The sequence below is a fragment of the Pithys albifrons genome, chromosome 1 (assembly GCF_047495875.1).
Source record: "Pithys albifrons albifrons isolate INPA30051 chromosome 1, PitAlb_v1, whole genome shotgun sequence".
Taxonomy (NCBI): Eukaryota; Metazoa; Chordata; class Aves; order Passeriformes; family Thamnophilidae; genus Pithys; species Pithys albifrons.
Window position 1 is genome coordinate 122,091,064 of NC_092458.1, and position 22,738 is coordinate 122,113,801.

A 22,738-nucleotide genomic window follows, 5' to 3' on the forward strand; every position below is an offset into this window, starting at 1 on the left:
GGTGACCTGTGAGGGGGCAGTGGAGGGCTTAGGAGGGGCACTGCGTGGCTTGTGAGCGTTGGTGGGTGACTTGGAAGGGACAATGTGCTGGTTTTAAAGGCAGATGGTGGGTGGCTTGTGAGGGGGTCAGTGGGCTGACTTGTGAGGGGGGTGGATGGTGGGTGGCTTCTGAGGAGGACAGAGGGGTGGCTTTGTGAGGAGGGACCGTGGGTGACTTTCAAGAAGGATGGGGTGGCTTGTCAGGAGCTTGATGGGTGGCTTGTGAGGAGGATGGTGGATGGCATGTGAGGGGATGTTGGGGGGCTTGTGAGGGGGACGGGACTGGTTTGTGAGGGGGATGGTGGGTGGTTTATGAGGGGTTCAATGGGGGGCTTGTGAAGGATTCAGTGGGGGGCTTGTAAGGGGGACAGAGGGGTGGCTTTGTGAGGGGGACTGAACGACTTCCAAGAGGGATGGGGTGGCTTGTCAGGGGCTTGATGGGCAGCTTGTGAGGGAGATGGTGGATAGCTTGAGGGGGACAGGGACTGGTTTGTGAGGGGGATGGTGGTGGGTGGCATATGAGGGGTTCAATGGATGGCTTGTGAAGGGTTCCATGGGGCACTTCTGAGGGGACAGGGGACTGGTTCATGAGAGAGATGGTGGATGGCTTGAGGGGGACAGGGGACTGGTTTGTGAGGGGGATGGTGGCCGGCAGATTAGGGGGATGGTGAGGGGCTTGTGAGGGAGACAGGGGACTGACTGGTTTGTGAAGGGGATGGTGGGTGGTTTATGAGGGGTTTAATGGATGGTTTGCCATGGGTTTGATGGGGGGCTTGTGAGGGGACAGGGGACTGGTTCGTGAAGGGGGTCAGTGGGTGGCTTTGTGGGGACACCATGTGTGCCACTTGGACATGGGGCTCCTTTGCAAATCACTCTGTGCCTTCCCCCTACAATTAAAAAAAAAAGGTGAGATTAAAAAAAGTATAAAATCAATAATAAAAACCCACGAGGGCAAAACCCCAAAAAACAAACAAAAAACCCCCAACAAATCAATTAAATGAGGTGAATGGCGGGTTCCCCCACAGCCGTGCCCACGCCCAGGTCCCCACAGCGGGACCCCCGAGCGCCAGCGCCGCTGTCACCGGCGGGGACACGGACAGGGCCCGGGCCCCTCGGGGCCATCCCCGCCTCAGTGTCCCCGCCGCGGGACGAGGGGGCTCGGCACGGAGGGCTGTGCGGGCGAGGGAGGCCCCAATACCATCCCGCTCCCATCCCATCCCGCTCCATCCCGTTCCCCATCCCAATCCCATCCCGCTCCATCCCGTTCCCATCCCCACCCCACTCCCCATCCCGTTCCCATCCCGCTTCCCGTCCCGTTCCCATCCCGCTCTATCCCGCTCCCATGCCACACTATCCCGTTCCCCATTCCGTTCCCATGCCGCTCCCCATGCCGCTCCCATCCCGCTCCCACCCCGCTCCATCCCGGCCCCCCCCGCCGCGCCGCCCCCTCGCCCCCCGCTCCCCCCCGGGCCGGCCAATCGCGGCGCCGCGCACGTGACGAGCGCTCCCCGCGATGACCTCATCCCTCGGTTGTGGGATGACGTCAAATTCAAGATGGATGGAATCACGGCGGCGGCGGCGGCAGCGCGGGCCGAGCCCTGAGAGGAGGCGCCGAGGGGGGCGAGCAGGAGGGGGGGCCGGCGGACAGGGTGAGTAGCGGCCCCGCGTGTGGCGCCCGGCCCGGGGGCTGCCCGCGCCGTGCGGGTCTCCCTGCGCACAAATCCGTCTTTTCCTGACGTAACTCTGAGGTGGTTTTTTTTTTTTCCCTTTGCCTCCTTCCCCCCCCCCCCCGCTCCGCCGAGCGCGATGCGGCCCCGCTGCGCATGCGCCGGTTACGAAACGCCGTGCCCGGCGCAGGCGCCCCGAGCGGGCGGGCGGTGCCCGCGGCTGCCGCCACATCGCCCGCCCCGCCCGGGGCCGGGGCTGCGGGAGTCGCGCAGGGAGCGATGGAGGGGAGGGGAAAGGAGAGAGGCGGGTCGGGAGCAAGGGAGGGGAAGGCTGGGAGGTGGGAAGGGGCGCGCGGTGTCCGCGCTCGCCCAGCGACGGCGCCTCCGGAGCGCGTTACCCGCCGCAACGGGCGGGACGGGAGCGCTGAGCGCCGGAGGGGCGTGAGGGACACCGGGGACAGGTGGTGGTGTGAGGGACATCCGGGACTGATGGTGGTGGTGTGAGGGACATCCGGGACTGATGGTGGTGGTGTGCGGGACACCGGGGATTGATGGTGGTGTGAGGGACACCGGGGATTGATGGTGGTGTGAGGGACACCGGGGATTGATGGTGGTCACCCGGAACCCCTGGTGGTGTGAGGGACATCGGGGACCGATGGTTAGAGGGATGTCAGGGAGCGGTACCATGAGGGATGCCAGGGACTGATGGTGGTGTGATGGGCACTGGCTACAGGTGGTGGTGTGAGGGACACCAGGAACCACTGGTCGTGTGAGGTGCACCAGGGATTGATGGTGGTGTGAGGGACACCAGGAACCGATGGTTACAGGGACGCCAGGCGGTGGTGCCATGAAGGACACTGGGGACCGGTGGTGCTGTGACCAACACCGGGGAGCAGTGGTGGTGTGAGGGACACCAGGGACTGATGATGGTTTGAGGGACACCAGGGACTGCTAGTGGTGTGAGGGACATCAGGGAGTGGTGGTGGTGTGGCAGGCACCAGAGCCTGCTAGTGGCGTGAGGGACACCAGGGATTGATGGTGGTGTGAGGGACACCAGGAACCACTGGTGCTATAAGGGACACCAGGGAGTGTGGTGTGAGGGACACCAGGGACTGGTGCCATGAGGGACCGGCTGCCTGAGGGGTGTGTGGGACTGGAAGTCCCGGCTCTCCTCCCACAGGCTGCGATCCAAACTCTAAAACATGGGAAAGGCTGTGCCTCGGTGACACGGCTCCTGCCTGGTGTGTCTGGAAGGGAGAGCACGTTTCATCCCCCCACAGCAAGGTGCATCTGGAGTGTATGTACAGGCAGGTACTAAACCTCATCAATATGCATAAGGATCCAAAGGCAAGGTGTCAGAGGATGCACCAGGCTCTGCTCTGGGGTGCCCAGCAATACCACAAAAGGCAACAGACAGAAAACTGATGCCGAGGAAGTTCCACCTGAACATGTGCAGTGACCAAACCAACAGGTTGCCCGGAGAGGGTGTGGCGTCTCCCTCACTGGATCCAGAACCACCTGGACACAAGCCTGTGCCATGTGTTCTGGGATGACCCTGCTGGAGCAGGGAGGTTGGACCAAATGACCCACTGTGGTCCTTTCCAACCTGACCCACTCTGATTCTGTAAACAAAGGGTAGCTTTGCAAGTCTGAGCACTGTTGTGCTGGCTAATTCATCAGGGTGGAGTACATTTCATAGCCAGGTGTAGGGACCCTCAGTGCTGTGCTGTGGCTTTGCAGAAAGACATAAAAGGTGTTCTACCTGGTCACAGCTGTCAGTGAGAACTTCACTGTAATCCCCCCCAACCTCCAGGCTGACACTATATCCAGATTGGATGCAACTCAGGTAAAGGAATAACAGAAAACTTAATTTAAATGAGTTATTAGGAGACAGGAAATATTCTGGAATGTCATTATGTGCTGAGTAAGCTCATCTTAATAATTAAATAGCACTTGCTTTAATAGCTCACTTTTTTTGCACTTGGACTCACAGTGGATATACAGGTAGGCTGTACATGTAAGAAGAGATTGTGATGAATTACACAATCACACAACTTATTGTGAATATACTGAAGATCTTGCAGTTTAATTACTCTTTTCATCCTTAGATAAATTAATATGAAAATAGATTTTTTTAAATGTATTTTTGTCCAGGAGTGCTTTTGGTATTAAATCATGAGTAGTAAATACATACTACAGGTAAATCCAGTACCACTTGACTTGTGTGTTTCCTGAACACTGCCAGTTGTAATGTTGTGTTGTGACTTTGCTCAAACTGACAAACTGACTGCTCTGACTAAAATTTTCCACTGGCATTATGCTGATCTTCTTCAGGGGAAGTTCTGAGTGAGTTTAAGTAACTGGGTTTGTAACCCTTTTTTGCAGAAAAACAAATTACGTGGCCATGTCTTTGGTGGAAGGGGATCCGACATCCCTTTCTCTCAGAACTGTGCTTTGCTCACATGCTCTACAGTTGTAATATCATAAGAACATTTTGTTTACCTGTGAAAAGTCCACCCACCCCAACTGGATTGTGAACATTTAAAGAACTGTCATTTACATGTTCTCGGTAGGGACTTGCAGGGAGATGTCACAAATCACAGCCTTTGGAGTTTTCAGCTGCAATAGTGTGTGCCAGGCCAGGATTTCCCAGGGATTTCTCCAGTTGTGAGCTCCCCTGATTCTCCTGGAGCCAAGATAACCCCTGTGGGCTGGAATTGAAAGTGAGTGTGTCTTGTGCCCTCAGTGGTGCTCTTTGATTTCAACATTGCACTGTGATCCAGAACAGGATTAAAGTTGTAATGACTTGAGAGGGGTTTTTAATACTTAAAGTAACTTATCCTTTAGTACATATTAGCCCTCTTATTTAATATAAAAAGAGGCAGTAGCTTTTAAGAAGTTCCTGAAGTCCTCTTTGTGCTGTACATTTAGTGATAAATGTGAACATTTGTGCCTCATGTTCCTGCTGTGCAGGTTCCAAGTGCCAGGGTGATACTCTGCCAGCTGACTTGGGTTCAACATCTCACACTGAGAACCCTCACTAGAAGCTGGGTATTACTAAGAAATTAGGTTTTGTGAGCTCATGGGGGTTTATTGTGTGTGATTCTAGAGAACAGTTGTACACAGACAATTAAATAGTTGGTGCTCTGATCATCTTTGTAGTAATGGCTGGCCACACTTTCCTTAGAATTAGTTGTGGTCAGGCTACTTTTGGGTTTACAGGACAACTTTACATAAAGCCTTGAGCTTTCTTAATGTATTGAAGTTGTTTTGGTTTGAACTTCAGGAGCTGCAAAGCAATTACTGTTAAAAAAAAAAGAAGTAATTTCTCACTACAGCTTTCAGGGTTTTGAAATTCATTTTATCTGCTCAGCAGTGATAACAGCAGTGTATAAACAAGTGTAGACTCACCCGGGAGAGGAAGGAGGAGCCGGGGAGAGGAAATTGGGCTGTGACCAGCACATGGTTTGTCCTGCGCTGGGCGGGGCTCCGCTCTGATTCACACGCTGCAGTTGCAACTATTTCAGCTCTCCTTAAACTTTTGAGCAACTGAGCTCTTTAGTAACCAGGTCTGTTACATTTAATAACCTGAGATCCCCAGAAGGGAAGAAAAGTCTTGAGAAGCAGCAAAATTATTCGCTGCAAGTGGAAACGCTGCAATATGCCCTGCTTTAAAATAGGTGTTCTGTGCAGAGAGGGTTTCGTTCCTCAAATATTTGTCATAATTTAATATTAGTCTTTGTACTATAATATTCCAATTTTTTCCTTAATGATACTATTAAAGACAGCAGTTCTCTTATATTTTCTTTCATTCAGCAGTGAAATAAAAAAAAAAATCATCTGTTGTTTTTGCTTTTTGGCTACTTTATGCATTATGCTGTTCTGGAACAGTTCAGGTGTATTCTCATGAATAAGAAAAGAAAGTGTTGAGCAACTCTTTGAACCTTCCTAAGCTCGCTCTTTCTCCATCACCACCACCACTTTGCAGCCCATCAAAAACTAGGAAAGTTTTAAAATCAGCTACTCCTGATTGTTGAGGGGGGGTTTTCTGCTGATATTTAGTGAAACACCCCATCTTGTGGAAATTCTTTCCCTACAGTCTGTTATGAAAAGGCATGAAAAATAATAATTTCAAAATCTGCTGCAACTCTTATTCTTTGGTAGTGATTTGTTTACAATTGCATTCTTTGGGAAAGGAGGAACTGTTTTTCCCTCTTTTTGTCCTGGAGCATTGACCTTAATGCTGGTGCATCCTGCCTCAGCACTGACCAGTGTGAGCAATCTTCAGGCTGCAATTTCATTCTCAGCAATCTCTGAAAGGTTGTGGTTAGTACAGGGACAGTTGTTGCGACATGGGGGACAGTGAGTGGCCCTGCCACCCCCTCACATTCTGATCTGGATATATGTGTGAGTATCTTCAAAGAATCATAGAATGGATTGGGTTGGAAAACACCTCCCAGATCATCAAGTCCAACACTTGGTCCAACTCCAGTCCCTTTACCAGATCATGGCACTCAGTGCCACATCCAGTCTCAGTTGAAAAACCTCCAGGGATGTTGAATCCACCCCCTCTCTGGGCAGCCCATTCCAATGCCTGAGCACTCTCTCTGGAAAGAATTTTTTTCTGATTTCCAACTTCAGTTTCCCCTGGCAGAGCTTGAGCCCATCGTGCCCCCTTGTCCTATTGCTGAGTGCCTGGGAGAAGAGACCAACCCCCACCTGGCCAGAACTTCCCTTCAGGCAGTTCCAGACAGTGCTGAGGTCACCTCTGAGCCTCCTCTTCTCCAGGCTAAACACCCCCAGCTCCCTCACCCTCTCCCCACAGCACTTGTGCTCCAGTCCCTTCTCCAGCCTCGTTGCTCTTCTCTGGCCCCACTCCAGCCCCTCAATATCTTTCCTGAACTGAGGGGCCCAGAACTGAACACAACACTCAAGGTGTGGCCTCCCCAAGGCAGAGTCCAGGGGAAGGGTCACTGCCCTGGGCCTGCTGGCCACGCTAGTTTGGATCCAGGCCAGGATCCCATTGGCCTTTTTGGCCACCTGGGCACACTGTTGGCTCCTGTTGAGCTTCCTGTCCCTCAGTCCCCCCAGGTCCCTCTGCCTGGCTGCTCTCCAGCCACTCTGTGCCCAGCCTGGAGCGCTGCAGGGGGTTGGGGTGGCCAAAGTGCAGGACCTGCACTTGGCCTTGTTGAACTTCATCCCATTGGAATCAGCCCATCTCTCAAGTCTATCCACATACCTCAGCAGAGCCCTCCTTCCTTCCTGCAGGTCGACACTCCCTCCCAACTTGGTGTCATCAGCAAATTTGCTGATGATGGTCTCAATCCCCTCATCTAAATCATCAATAAAGATGTTAAACAGGACTAGACCCAACACTGACCCCTGGGGAACACCACTGGTGTCCGGCCACCAGAACTTCTCAAAAATATTGTACTTTGGTGCAGTAAATATTCCTCACAAAACCCCTTTTACAGTAAACTAGTGGAAGGAAAAGCAGCAGAACTACAGTGGTTTTTAATCCCAATTTGTCACACTCAATCCACTGCTCACAACCAAAAGGAATTAGTTTATTTTGTGCCAGGACATAACTCTGAGTACAGTCCTTCAGCTGTTGAGGTCAAGGGCCAAATTCCATGGAAGTTCAGTAAGAATCTAACCAGCTCCTTTCCCATAAATACCTTCAAGGAATAAAGAAAATACAGTGTTCTTGTTCATGCAAGTAGGTTTTTAAATAGTTTCTTTTTTACTATGTAAGACGTTGCCTACCTGCAGTTGCTTGTGGACTTTGAGTAAACTGAAAATTTTCCACATGCTGTTCCTGACCATGTAAATCTCATGTAAAACTCAGGTAGAATTGCTGCTGTCTTTCCCCTTTTACAGTGTCCTGTACTGTCTTCCCAGTACCTTGCCCATAATCGATGATGGCCCAATGGATATGGTGGCTGAAAGACTTTTTTTTTGATCCCTCCCGTGGGAGGAAGATACTGCATCCCCTGAATCATAACTTTCTCACTTGGCAATTTTTTAGGCTCAGCTTTTTTATCAGTTCCGCAGTTTTCAGATTAAATGTGTGACTTATTCCCCCTCATCTCTTTTTTTTTTAAAGAAACTTTAGTGTAAACTCCATTCTGTTGATAGAAAAATATCCTATGTGGGTATAATTGGCTTCTTGTCCTGTCTGAAATACACGAAGGCTCTAAAAAAGCCCCATTATAGTAATAGAAATATGCCCACAATTAGGGGTTGTCGTTTAGACTATACCAGCAAAATTAAAAGGAGTATGTAGACAAGATTTTATTGTGAATTAGGCCAGTTAAACAAAGAAAGTGTCTCATTTAGTAAAGGAATAACTATTATGAATATTATTCCATTTGTTAGCATTACCAATGCTGAGTTTCTACCCTGTAGAAAGAGTACAAGTGTACACATTTGGTGTATGTCTCTCCTTCAAGTTCTTGATTTCAGGCATCTCTTACAAAAAAAAATCTTATGAAATATTTCTGGGGATGATGTTTCTGTAGGTTTTTAAATTATGTAGCCATCAAGCCTTTTGGTCTTGTCCCATCAGAGAGTTTAATGTTACATAGCTCAAGAGAATGAAAGCTGAACAATTTCTTAGGGAAAAGCATTTTTGAACTTTTTTGTATTTTTATTTAGTTTACAGCAATTTGAAGGGTGAGTTACACACCTTTCAGTGAAGGCATTGAAGCCAGAACAAGTATTCTATCAAATTGTGTTTGGTTTGATTTAATCTACATAAAGTGTTTCAGGAAGAACGTGGAGAGCTCACAACCAGCACACCTTCCTGCCCTCTCCTTTAATCTCTTGACTGTGCAATTCCCTGATTTACTGCTCTGACAGAGCCAGCCCTTAGTGGGGAAGGAGACACTGCTTCTTGCAGGAGCAATCCCTAGTTAGACTGGACTGAGAGGGAGATGAAATTGCACCCTTAGTACTGTTGGTCTGTAAACAAGAACCAGAAGGACAAGAGGAGCTTTATGATGTTACTCTGACAAGTTGTCGTGTGCTGCAAGTCAGGAGGAGCTATTTTAGGTGTCAGATGGGGAAAACAAAGGGTATGATCTGAATGTGAAAAGTAGCCTCTAATTTCTGGGAGAATTTTTAGTCTGTATCAGTCACTGCTCCTTATTTATCTATAGTGTAGGGCAAAACTGAGAGACTGCAGAATATTGAAACTGAAAGAGAGTACTTTTGGATTAGATATTAGAAAATATTCTTTACTGTGAGGGAAGTGAGATCCTGGCACAGAGTGCACAGAGAAGCTGTGGCTGCCCCATCCCTGGATGTGTCCAAGGCCAGGTTGGACCAGCAGCCTGGTCTAGTGGAAAGTGTCCCTGCCCATGGCAGGGCTGTTGCAACTGGATGATCCTTAAGGTCCCTTCCAACCCAAACCGTTCTGTGCTGCTCTGATTATAGAATTTCTTTTCCTCTCCCTAAATTTCTGCTTCTGTATATGGGAGAATAAATAGCTGGAAATTAGTCCAGCAATTTCACACATTGGCAAACATGTTATTTGTCTGAGTTTAGGCCTGTCTTCATACCAGTGAGTCTCTCCTTGCTGCTGCCTTATTGGACAAGAAAAAACATTTGTCTTCACAGAGAAAGTTCACATTATTGTCAGCAGTGGAAAAGAGCAATAGCAGTGAAATCACTTTTCATTAAATCCAGGAAGACAGAATCTCCAAAATTGCAGCAAGAGATTACTCAAGTAGAAAAATATTATAGAAGTGCAAACAATCTTTCTGTGCAGGTTCATGGCTTTTACATACAGCTTTTGGGATGTATAGGGGAGTGTGTAAATATATATGTACTGTGTGTGGGAGAGTGTCTAAGGCTGCTGGTGGGAGAAGAGACATTTTACAAACTGTTGCCAAACTCAAATAGTAGAATCCAGCAGAGGAGCCTTGAGGAAAAGCTTAAGCAGTGTGTGTTTGTTTTGCAACTGGACTTGTGATGAGTAATCAGAGGTTTTTCCTTCCTTGGGTCTGAAACAGCACCGGAATTACCAGAGCCATCAGATCCTCTACAACACACTCACAACTGAGTGCAACAGTCATACATTTACCTGGGGATGCCCCAGGAACTCACTCATATTTCTTGGCTGACTCTTATAATCTGTATGTCTTTGCTTTCTTCAGTGGTTTGCCCCCTTCAGATGGATGAAGCCGATGGAACAACTTCCTGAGAAAGAATGGGGAGTTTTGTGGCTTCTCTTGCTGCAACTCTGATGCTCATCTGACCTCTCAGTGAGATAATTAAGCTCCTGTCCCAGAAAATAGCCACAACAGGTACAAAAAGCTGGATTGATTTTGTTTGTTTCTTTGTTTCCTGCTTCATTTTAGGGAGCTGAATTAATTCACTGAGAGGTCAAATGAGCAGCTGAGCTGGTGAAGAGAAGGGGAGGAGATGTGAGAGGAAGGGGCAGAGAAAGGAAGGGGAACTACCACTTCAAAGACAGGTGAACACTGAATATCAAGAAATGGTTAGACTGAAGATTAAGCTTTTCCACCCTTTCCTTGAGTAGAGCTTGTCTGAGTAGAGAATTCCTTTTTTTTCTGAAAGTAATTTTGAAATAGTAGAGATGTCTTTTTCAGTCCTTGTTCAAAATAAAAAGTAAAAGCAGTCTTGTACCAAATACATTACCTAGGTTTCTGAAATTTAGTTTGCTGAGGTTGGTAGAAGGCTGTTGAAGGAAGGAGTTAGAGAAGTAGAGGAAAGGCTGAGGGAGCTGGGACTGTTTAGCATTGAGAGAGAAACTGAGAGGGCACCTTCCCATGGCTGGCAGTGCCTGCAGGGAGGGAGCAGAGCACGGACCAGGCTCTGCTCGGGGGGCCCAGCAATGGCACAAGAGGAACAGGCAGGAACTGATGCCCAGCAAGTTCCACCTGCACAGGAGGAAGAACTTCTTTGCTGTGCAGTGACCCAGCACTGACCAGACTGCCCAGAGAGGGTGTGAAGTCTCCACACTGGAGATATTCCAGAGCTGTCTGGACACAATCCTGTGCCATGTGCTCTGGGATGACCCACTGTGATCCCTCCCAACCTGACCCATTCTGTGATTCTGTGAAGACTGACATGAAAATCTCTTCTTGGCCTCCTGAAGGAAGGCTGCAGGTGCTCCTGCGGCACTTGCCTTTCCTGGGTCTGGAATTTTACTGTCACTGTTCCTCCTGAGGACCAGCAGCTGCTGTACCATGTGGCACAGAGACAATGGGAGATTTTCTGATACGCTCCTGCTGTTCCCTTGATGTCATCCAAACGTCATGGAAGAAAATAGAAAGAGCTTTGTTTCCAGTCAGTAGTGAAGGTGGCTGGAAAAAATGGTTGGAGAGAATAGAAGCAGATTATCTGGAGGAAAGAGCTTAGGTAGCTAATGGCAAAGTAATCTTTAGCTGAGAAGCAACAGTGCTCAAACACCTGGAACCAAATCTAGTATTACAGGAGACTGCCAGAGTTCTGTATCTACGCATTGTGCCAGACACAGCTGTTGTGTGGGGCTGAAGAGACAAACACTGGCTTTGGGGACACTGCTGGAAGGAGTTCTTGCCTTCCTATGGCTGCTCCTCTTGCTGCCTCTTCAGTTATGCCAGTGCAATCATTCCTGATGTTGTGGTTTAGTATAAAAATTGACTGGCATTTGAAAAGAAATAATTCTGGAGCTTTATTTATTGTCTGGTCTGCTGTGTCATCCTGGCCTGCCCATGTTTGTACTGGCACAGCTTGAGGAGGAGTGACCTGCAGTGTGCAGGTAAGATGAAGGAGTAACTTGGATCAGCTTTGTTGCCGAAATGTAGTGAAATGGTCCATTTACTCAGGTAGTCTTTGTTTTGGTTTGGTAATTTTTTTTTACATCTAAACATTCCAGGCTTTTAGATGATCTGTGTAAATGTCTTAAAATGGTTCTGCAAAACAGTTCTGGCTTTGTTTCTTGGTATCATAGTTTGTTTTATTTCTTCCTGTTGTGTCTAAAGGCTACTAAGCTGAAAGTCAAGCACTTGAATTAGGAAATACCAGGATTAAAGCTGCCTTTGCAGGATTAATTTGGTCCCTTGCCATTTGTGTGCGTTGCAACCTTGGTTACTGTTAAAGTGACAGAGTTACACTGCACCAAAACCTCCTTCACTTCACACAAGAGACTGTGCTATCAGCATGAAAGGGAGGGATGATTATCTCTTGTCATATTCAATGTAATGAATTGAAAGTGTCTTAGGAATATAAAAGGCGAATGTGGAAAGAAGGATGGGTGACCGTTGGACTCTGCTTTAGAGGTGCAGATGTTCCCCCAGTCTCTGCTGGTTGCATTGCATTACTGTGTTAAATGGACAAAGAGACACGTAGTAATTACATGGTGTTTATTCTGCCAGTTTTACACAAAACTCAAGGCCTGGGCAAAGCAGATTAAAATGAAAGATTTGAAAATATTTCAAAATATGTGACTAATGCACTGCATTTTCACTCTGTCCCTGAAAGTGAGGGTTATGCAGCAACCTGTACTGGGTGTCTTTACACCACTGTTTGTTCCCTGAGCACACCGTTGATCTGTTACCTCCATAAACCTGCATGTTGCATCCCAGATGAATAATCACTTGAGTTTGCAAACTCACTTTGTCTTCCAGATGAAGCTAAAGGTAAAAATGCCTTCCTAGAGCACTTCTAATAACATCCCACGTGTTAATGAGTGGGGTGGTTTAGCCTGGAGAAGAGGAGGCTCAGAGGTGACCTCAGCACTGTCTAGAACTACCTGAAGGGAAGTTCTGGCCAGGTGGGGGTTGGTCTCTTCTCCCAGGCACTCAGCAATAGCACAAGGGGGCACAGGCTCAAGCTCTGCCAGGGGAAATTGAAGTTGGAGATCAGAAAAAAATTCTTTCCAGAGAGAGTGCTCAGGCATTGGAATGGGCTGCCCAGAGAGGGGGTGGATTCCCCATCCTTGGAAGTTTTTAAATTGAGATTGGACATAGCACTGCGTGCCATGATCTGGTAAAGGGACTGGAGTTGGACCAAGGTTTGGACTTGATGATCTTGGAGGTCTTTTCCAACCCAATCCATTCTGTGATTCAGGCCATGAAACTGGATTAGGGCCAGTCAGACCCCACCACTTTAAATTGCAGTGGCATCCACAAAGGAGAGGGGTAGCAAACCACCGTCCTCATCCCCCCCCAAGTATTTTTAAGGAAAACATAGAAAGCAAACCATGCCAGATTGATTTCTGAAACTAAGATTGACTGCACTGCTGTTTTTAGATGAAGGTGTGGGGGGATTGTGTATTGTAACTATAACTGTCTAAGGTGAATTGAGGATAAATTAGTGTTTATGAAATGACACTACAAGAGTGAGATGCTTGATGAAGACTGATTTGGTGAGAAAACAGCTTTCTGCTTTTGCTATTGCCATGACACTATGAAGTCATTCGGTAGTTTCAGATGCAGAAGTGGTAGCTCAATGCCCAGAGATGCAGCACCCTCAAAGTCATTTCTCAATAATGCTAATTTAGACTTTGATCCTTTACTTATATCCATTCATTGTAAGAGTTCCTTAATCATGGGGTTACAGCCTCTTAGTATTCCTTTTATTTTTATTCTTTATTTTTTATAAACAAGTTTTGCTTGTAAGCTGATGAACAGTGAAGCCTTTTTGTTGTAGTAACATACATCATGTACAAATCATAAACTAAAGAGTAATAAATCAGCTGTAAAAAGAAGAGAATTGCTTTTAACAGGCACATCACTGACTTGTTTTACTACCACCATGGAGGAAGGCAACTTAAAGGGTGCTGATTTCTCTGTGTGTGTCCCTGGGCACAGATATCTGAATTTCAATTCCTACCCCAGGAGTTCCTGATTTAAACTAACTTAAAACCTGATGCCCTTCTTTTGCTAAGCTCTGATCAGGAGCAGTATATGGAGTTTTTGAGACATCCTGCAGTACAGAGTGGACTGTGTTTTGAACCATATGGAACATGGAGATTTCTGCACTGCAGTTTAATTTGTGCTTATTGTACTCTTGGATGCATCCAGGGCTAACTGCTCCTCAAATATATGGGTTGTGGGCATAAAGTGCTCTTCTGATAATGAAAAAAATGGGGACTTCAGTTCTCTGATTGCTAAAGCCATGCAGGGATACCTCAGTGAAAATTGTGACATTTCCCAGTAATCAGATCCTGCCAGTACAGTTTTAGGTGACACGTATTTGATAGCTAGAAGTATATAATTAACAGCACTTACTAAGAATAAACAGATGTGATAAATTTAGATTACAGACAATCTTCCTGCTTCCTTCTCCCTTCCGAGTATTAATGCCCTTTCCATCATCCTACTAAAAGTGGCAACAAACCCCCCTAATTTGTTTAGTCAGCAGGAGCCTGTCAGAGTTTTTTAAGGTCAGAAAGGTGAGTTGGTATCACTGAGCTTTAGATATCTGATTCAGGAGTGTATCAGTTCAGTTGTCAAGATAGAGCTTCATAAAGGTAAAGCAGAGAAAAGGACGGAAATGACTGAACTGTTCCTCCCTGTGGACAGGTGTGTTGCAGGAACAGAACACAGCCCATCTGTCTGTCCCCTGGTTAGTTGGGTGTGATATTCCTGGTTGAAGATCAGCAATTAACAGGGTATTTGAAAGTGGGCAGGTAAAGTAAACAATAAATACCCGGGGGAATAAGGACACCACGCACCAGACCAATGTGATCAAAAGTGAATGCCCTTTATTACACATTACACACAGTTTATAGAGGGCTACGGCTACGTTCCATTGGCTAAATTGAACCTCACACCATCTAACTGCAAACTCTAATTGGTTGTAATCCATATGTCACAAGTCCAGTGTTTTGGTGAAATCATCCTGGCTGTTTTCAGGAACATCTCCCGTGTTATGGGGGAAACCTAAGGAGTTCTCATGAGAAACTTCTGGGCAGTTGCTAAGAACTTGTGGGGAGCAATTTCTCCTTTAGCAGACACCAGCAGCTGTGGCCTTGCTGCTTCTCAGCTATCTGCCTTCAGTCTCACAGGGTCTATATAGATCTGAATTGCTCACCTTTGATTTTTCTGTACCAACAGGCAGGTGAGCTGATTCTTCCCCTGCCTGTGCATCTGTTGGAACTGACAGGGATGTTTCCATTCCCATACCTTTACTCCAAACAAGCCATTCCCTTAATCACTGTTTGATGGTGGTTTAGCCAGTTTGAGAAGTCCTCAGAATTACGTGTGTTTACTTTATCTCTGACAGTTCACATAAGGCAACCTACAACTTTGTTGTTGTTGTTGTTCTTTTTCAGAGACATCAGAATCATGGAGGGGCTCTTGCATTACATAAACCCAGCACATGCCATTTCCCTTCTAAGCACTCTGAACGAGGAGCGTCTCAAGGGACAGCTGTGTGATGTTGTTCTCATTGTAGGAGACCAGAAATTTCGAGCCCATAAGAATGTTCTGGCTGCCAGCAGTGAATACTTCCAGACTCTGTTCACAAATAAGGAGAACGAGTCTCAGTCAGTGTTTCAACTTGACTTTTGTGAGCCGGATGCTTTTGATAATGTGCTGAACTACATTTATTCTTCATCCTTGTTCATTGAGAAAGGCAGTCTCGCAGCTGTGCAAGAGCTGGGCTACAGTCTTGGAATATCCTTTCTCACAAACATTGTTTCCAAGAGTCCTCAAGCTCCTTTTCCTACTTGCCCTATCAAGAAAATCCTGTATCAAGATGAAGATGAAAGTAGTTCTCAGAAGAGAAGTGTCATTGTCTGTCAGAACAGAACTGAAGCACAAGTGAAAAGTATAAATCAAACACAACATGACTTAAGCCATACTCCTAAACCTTCGCCCTCTGTGGCTGTCAAAACTAGCAGCAGACCACAAATAACAAAACCAACTGAAACCCTTTACAACTTACCACTGACCGAAAGGAGGTGGCTGAAAGAAAGTCCTTTGAGCTATACAAAGGTTCTTGAAACTTCTGGAACTGTGGAGGATCAGAGCAGAGGTGGTTTGGTGAAAAGGAACACAATGCTGCCTCAGATGCCTTTAGCAGAGAAGGAAGTTGCAGGTGATGAGCCAGGAAGCAGTGGCCAGCTTTTAAGAGGAAAGGCTCTGGAGATGTCACTGAAAAGACCAAGACCACCAGTCTTGTCTCTGCGTGGGGCATCAGAATCCACATTTTTGTTGCGAGAGGCAGGAAAAGGAGATGGTCAAGGTGAAGACAGGAATTTGCTATACTACTCAAAGTTAGGGCTGGTAATCCCATCTAGTGGGTCTGGCCAAGAAAACCAAAGTATTGACAGAAGTGGGCCCCTTGTAAAAAGTCTTCTGCGAAGGTCACTGTCCATGGACAGCCAGGTTCCCATTTACTCACCTTCTGTTGACCTAAAACCTGCCCAGGTATCGTCGTCCTCCTCGCCGGGAACTAATGATTCCCAGAAAACATTTAATGTATCTCAAAAGTTATCCTTGAAAGAGTCATCAGAGAAGTTGGTCTTGGATGAGAAGCCACAGGTAGTACACCCACATCGCCTTAGGTCTTTCAGTGCCTCTCAGTCAACTGATAGGGAGGTTGCTTCTCCTCTCTCAGAGGTGCGGATAAAAACTGAACCGAGCAGTCCACTTTCAGATCCTGCTGAAATAATACGAGTTACAGTGGGTGATGCTTCAGCATCGACAACTAAAGACTTTGCTTTTAAACCCAAGGATGATCATAAGGAACCAAGCAGAATTCCAGCAAAGAGGAGATTTCAGGATGATAGAATGCTGCCTTTCAAGAAGCTGAAGGCAGATGAGCAGGGTTCTCCTGGGTCAGAAGAGAACTTTGAGGAAGGCTCAAGCCCTACGCACCTTGATGCTGATTTTCCTGATTCTGATGTCAGTAAAGATGAATACAGCGAGATGGAAGAAGCAAGACCAAATAAAAAATTCAAATGCAAACACTGCCTTAAAATTTTCAGATCCACAGCAGGTCTTCATCGCCATGTTAACATGTATCATAACCCAGAGAAGCCCTATGCTTGTGACATATGCCACAAGAGATTTCACACCAATTTCAAAGTGTGGACGCACTGCCAGACGCAGCATGGAATTGTGAAGAATCCCTCACCAGCTTCCAGCTCGCACGCCCTTTTGGATGAAAAATTCCAAAGAAAACTGATTGATATAGTGAGGGAGAGAGAAATCAAAAAAGCTCTGATCGTGAAACTAAGACGTGGCAAGCAGAGCTTTCAGGGCCAGTCTGCCTCACAAGCACAACAAGTCATCAAGAGGAATTTGAGGTCGAGAACTAAAGGAGCCTACATTTGTAGCTACTGTGGGAAAGCTTATCGTTTCCTCTCACAGTTCAAGCAGCACATAAAAATGCACCCAGGGGAGAAACCGATCGGAGGGAATAAGACTCCTAAGCAGAAGGATCATATTCATATTGAAAGCCCAGTGGAAAACAAGGAGGTTTATCAGTGCCGTCTCTGCAATGCCAAGCTCTCCTCACTCATTGAACAGGGAAATCATGAGCGACTCTGTAGGAACGCTACTGTCTGTCCTTATTGCAGCCTTAGGTTTTCTTCTCCAGAGCTGAAGCACGAGCACGAAAGCAAGTGTGAGTACAAGAAGCTCACTTGTCTCGAGTGTATGCGTACCTTCAAATCATCCTTCAGCATCTGGCGCCATCAGGTTGAGGTTCACAATCAAAACACGATGGCTCCATCAGAGAACTTTTCCTTACCTCTCATGGACCACAATGGAGAAATAACTAGTTCCTCAAGATTGCCTCTGCAGTCAGAGTCCAATAAAATGAACAGTTTTGCTGCTGCAAAGGAGGATGGTGTGTTCAGTGATTCGTCAGAACAAATCAATTTTGATTCTGAAGATTCCTCATGCCTACCTGAAGACTTAAGTGTCTCCAAACAGTTTAAAATCCAGATCAAAGAAGAGCCTGCAGATGATATAGAGGATGAGGTCACCGAAATGAGCAGGGAACCTAAGGAAGTAGTGTCTAAGAAGGATGCTAATTTGTGGCCCTGTGAGAAGTGTGGGAAGATTTTCACCTTGCGCAAACAGCTGGAGCGGCACCAGGAGCTCCTGTGCTCTGTGAAGCCGTTTATTTGCCACGTGTGCAACAAGGCCTTCCGAACGAATTTCCGGCTGTGGAGCCACTTCCAATCTCACATGTCACAGGCTGCAGAGGAGTCCACAAATAAGGAGCCTGAGATATGCCCACCAGCCAACTCCCCATCCCCACCGCCCTTACCCCCACCCCCTCCACTCCCCAAAATCCAGCCTTTGGAGCCGGATAGTCCAACGGGCTTGCCGGAAAGCTCCAGTACTACTGAGAAATTGTTCGTGCCCCAGGAGTCAGACACGCTCTTCTACCACGCCCCACCGCTCTCAGCAATCACATTCAAAAGACAATACATGTGTAAACTCTGTCACAGGACTTTCAAGACGGCTTTCAGTCTCTGGAGCCACGAACAGACACACAATTAGCTTTAATGAGACCTTACAAAGCTGGCTCAGGGGAGGGCTGTGTTCAGGGTCTCACATGTCTGCCACACAGGCTAGAAATATAAAAGGATCCAAACAGTGATGAGAAATCTGGAATTTGTGATGCTGCTTGGATTTGAAGATTAGGGGAAGCTAAGTTGGTTATTAGGTAGAGAGCAGAGTAATTTAAAATACTGTGGTCTGGGATCTAATGGTATGAATTTTATTTCATTTAACACTGAAATACAATTGCATCCGGATTGTATGCATGGATCTTCATCCTGTGATGTTGGTGTGTGCGTGTGTATTATATATAAAGTTATATATTAAATGAAAGAGCAACAACAATTTGGATTCTAACTGTGAGCTTATAGTAGTGAAATACTGTAACCAGCTTCATTAATTTGTTTTTAAAAAGGAAACCAACACACAAGCTCCATATAAATAGTTGCCATGCACTGGCAGTTAGGGAGGAAGTGGATGGAGTGTCTTGCTGTATTGACTTAGGTCTTAGAAACTTTTAGCAATAACAAATAAACCTCAAGTTTGAGTAATCCTGATGTTATTGGATACAAATGTTTGCTATTTTAAGGGAACATAGAATTGTTTTGTTGTTGTATGGAACTTGTGCAAATTAAAATAGAATCTAAAGTCAGCAATATTGTTACTAAGATTTTATATAAGAATTAGCAGCAAGTCTGCTTTCAGCCATTTAATTTTAAGTTTCTAAGGAAAATCAAGAGTGGGGGTACTTTGCTTTATATAATGTCCCAAAGACTAATTTCCTATGGATACTTGGGTAGCTGAAGTCATTGTATAACAGCCATCATAATGGTACTGTTTATAACATGAACTGGGGTTGAATGGATGTCAGACAAGTTTCATAGTTTTGTTTCCACTATTTGTACAACTGTTTGTAATTCTAACTACAAAGGAATGTATAACTATTAAATCAACAAGAGAGAGCTCATCGAGGGACAGAAGATGAGTTGTGTTTCTAAACACATTTATTAGCTCGGCCATGAGTACAAAGATAAGTTTTAGCAGAACCTAAAAATGTAAATATTTATATAGACACCTGTATAAATGAAGAAGTATGTATTTGAAATTTGTATTAAGCGTACATATCCAGCTCAAAGCAGAGGAGAAAATCACACTACAATCACTGCATTTTAGGAATATGATGCATAGAGTAGTTCTTTCTGCCGCTTTTCTATCACCTGTGATACTGTGTTGCAATTTTCCAATTTGTTGAAAATTGTGGTAATAATGGGCTGCAGATATTCCTTGGGGTTCCATTATTTTACCTCAAATCACAACTGGAGCAAACATTTACCAGCAGCTGTGGTAAGGGTCCAAATTTTTCTGTAAGTAAAGAAAATATTCACCCAGAAGTAGGAGGTGAACTAAGTGAGAAATTCTGCTGCTGGAATTTAAACTCAACAGAGCAGTGATGAATTAGAGTGAAGGTAAATGATGCAAACAGCATTTCTGATCCTGACCAACCTTCCCCCTGCAGGGCTGGGAGAGGGGGGATGTCATTCCACACTGCTGAGCCAGAGCCCAGTCTGTCTCTGCTGGAACCAGCACGAGTTTGGTCACCAGTTTCAGGGGGAGCCGGAGTGAGGCTTTGATTCTGTGTGTAACCACAACTGTTTTCTCAGTATCCCAAACTCAAAAGTTGGAAGAATTGCAAGCTGACACTGATTTATCAAAAGTAAGCACAAGTGTGATTCCTGAGGATTTGAGGATGGGCATCCTTAATCAGGCACACACCACACTACATTTTTCTCAGTGAAAGCCCAAGTGTGCCACCATTTTTTTCCAACAGATTTTTAATTATTTTTCCTGTAATTTAATTTTAAAATAATTAGCTCAGGATGGACCCCTGATTCTTTTTTCAGCTACCAAAAAATTTGCAATGTTAATTTCATGCCTCTTCTGCTTATTTTTTTGGCCAAAATCTAAAATTGCTACTAAACACTTCTAATAGTAACACATATTCTTTTTTGTCCTCTTTCAGGCAAATTTTGGCTGAATATGATGAGGCTAATTTGCTTAAATATCAGTTCAGCTCTTTCAGTGGCATTGCAGTTCAACAAGGTACTTAATAGTGACATTTCCACTTTCTGACTTTTTTATTCCACCTAATCAGACTAGATTTCTTTCCTAACAGAAATAATTTCAAACCAAAATGGTTATTGCACTTAACCTGGTTTAAAAGAAAAAATCAGAAAAACATAAAGCCCTGCTAAGTATCCTTTAAATGTATTTAAGAAATCTCTGCATATAAAATATGAACATGTTTCTGTAAAATGGCTCCTGAGTTTTCCCCAGTGATTCCCCTACACAAGAGTCTGGAGTTTTTAGCTGTAGGCTTTTAAAATTCTTCCTAAAGGAAGGTGGCACCGAGCTCAGCTGGGTCAGAGCCATCTCACTTCCAGCTGGGAATCTGCTCTGGGATAGGATGATAAATTCTACACACTTTAAATCAAAGGCTTGTGCAACATCTTTGCAGAAACTTTGACCTTTTTCCTTGTGTACTGAAAAAATCCATCAAATGCTTTTGCTCTAAATACCCTCCTACGTTTTTCTTCAATTATTTTGTTTATTTAGTGGGGGTTAAAATTTTGGGTTTGACTTCGAGCGTGTTCTGTGTGGGGTTTTTTGTTTTTTGTTTTTTTTTTTAAATTTGGTTCCTTGTTGTTGGGTAAAGGAATTCAGGATCTCTAAAATTTAAATATGAGATGTTTATATAGCAGTTCTGGTTTTCTATTAGCTTTTATACAATATCTTAAAAAGCCCTTGATAGAAGTGTTTATTTTGGAGGATACGGAATAAATATGCTTCCACTTATATAACTTTAATATATGTTTTAAAAGTTAAATTATGGGAAAAAATGTTAGTTGCTTGTTTATAAATAAAGATCTTTTGAAGAGTGTCTAGTTTGGCCACAGCCAAAATAAAAGGCAAATTTATTGATACAAAAGCCTGTCTTCATCATATTTTGTTTAATTTTATAGCTGTGTACTAAAGTGACACAAAGTTAGAAGTCTTGTTAAATATAAAAAGCATTTAGCTTTTGTTTTCTTAAAACTTGTGACAGGAATGTGCAGATGTTTTAATATATAGATTAGAATCTATAATTCTTTTCCTTTTTTGCTATTTTTATAATCTGTTGGATAAATCTCAGCGAACTATCCTGCTTCGGTGGGAGTAGAGGGGGAACTTTTGTTTAAGAGGAGCAGGGTTGAGCCATGAAATATATTTTGGTTTGGGCCTTTTTTTTCCTTTCAGGCACCATGTTGGCAAAGCCTCTAAGCCTATGCTTAAGTCCATTAAGATCAGTCTTAATTGTTTTGGTTTTTAAAGTGCTTAAGTTCTTTGCTGAATTGGGACCATGATCAACCTGGAATATGAGCAACAGCAGCAAAATATTTGCAGGTTCTTTTCTTTAAAGTCCTGGAACTAAACGTTAAAATGAGTTTTCCTCTCCATAACACCTGCATACAGAGTTAGGGTGTAGTTTCACAAAACCAGAGGATGTGAACCAGCAATGATACTGTCTCTAGTTTTGAGGGGCTATTTTGGTAAGGGGGAGTGAAACACCCTGTGACAGGTAATTAAGGAGATAACCTGGTGACGTGTGTGACACCAGAGTCTGTCTGGGGTGTTTCAGACCTGAGATATTTCCTTATCTGTGACCCCAAACAGTTGTGAGAGGCTTTTCCTGCATTTCCCTTTTAGGCAGGAACATCCAGGAGGTTCCTTTGCCTGATGTTTGTTTTCCCCCCCAAGCAGGACATGTGGGTTTGCTCTGAAGCTCTGCATGGACTCTGATTCTGTTCCAGGCTTCCAGTGTTAAAACCAGTTCCTCCCATGGGATAAGGACAGACTCTGCCTAATTTCTTGGCTCTGACAGTGAGGGTGCAAATACCTGGCATGAGCCTCTAATCTGGCATGTGCCTATACTGTTCAGTGAAATTGTTTACATTTTCCTACCAGAACATTTAAATAAAAATCAAAACAAGCTTAGGGGTTTGGGTTTTGTTGGAGTTTTTTGTTTTGTTTTGGTTTTTTTTTTAGTGTTGGTGTTAATTAATCAGTGTTAAAAATCTTTTTCTGTTGTTGCTGAACAAGGCCTGATAGTATTTTTAATGGCATTGATTCTTGTTTATTTAAAATGACTTGTGAAAAAATGTACTGTAACTGCTGCACAGAAAGGGACATTATCAAGAGAAAGGCTGAATACAGAAAATGGACTTACCTGTATTAGAAATACTTGATATTAGTAAAATTAAAAATTTAAAACCACAAATTGAGTCATAACACTTGAACTGCTTGGGCATGAAATTGCCTATTACAGGCATCCTCAGCTGTTGCAAGGATGTCTGGAAAATATATCTGAGTTCTGTGGGTTTTTATGTTGCTTTTTGCCTCAGTGTTCCAGAATAAAGGACTCAATCCAATTTGTCCTTTTCCAGTTTCTCAGCAATACACATTATCTTTTAAAGACAGAAGCCTCCCACTACTGCAGCCGCACCTTTAATTCAAACATGT

General features: G+C 44.9%; 1 protein-coding gene across 3 annotated transcripts; it reads left to right on the forward strand.

Moving 5' to 3' along the window:
- Window positions 1-1,597: 1,597 nt before the first annotated feature.
- On the forward strand, window positions 1,598-21,167 carry ZBTB21 (zinc finger and BTB domain containing 21). 3 transcript variants are annotated; one of them, XM_071566483.1, is made up of 2 exons: window positions 1,598-1,688; window positions 14,995-21,167. In XM_071566483.1, exon 2 carries the CDS (start codon window positions 15,008-15,010, stop codon window positions 18,179-18,181), a length of 3,174 nt encoding a protein of 1,057 aa, XP_071422584.1. In that variant the 5' UTR covers window positions 1,598-1,688; window positions 14,995-15,007; the 3' UTR covers window positions 18,182-21,167. The 3 variants fall into 3 exon arrangements, with proteins under 3 accessions (XP_071422584.1, XP_071422577.1, XP_071422594.1); XM_071566476.1 differs by lacking the exon at window positions 1,598-1,688 and adding an exon at window positions 1,971-2,167; XM_071566493.1 differs by lacking the exon at window positions 1,598-1,688 and adding an exon at window positions 10,035-10,185.
- The last annotated feature ends 1,571 nt before the right edge of the window (window positions 21,168-22,738 follow it).

What these genes read in the sequence shown, in the direction of transcription:
- ZBTB21 (XM_071566476.1), top strand. Translation starts at nt 1,986, where the DNA reads ATGGAGGGGAGGGGAAAGGAGAGAGGCGGGTCGGGAGCAAGGGAGGGG. An exon ending in GTGAGGGACACCGGGGACAG is followed by an intron (nt 2,168 to 14,994) that starts GTGGTGGTGTGA and finishes GTTCTTTTTCAG; the next exon opens with AGACATCAGAATCATGGAGG.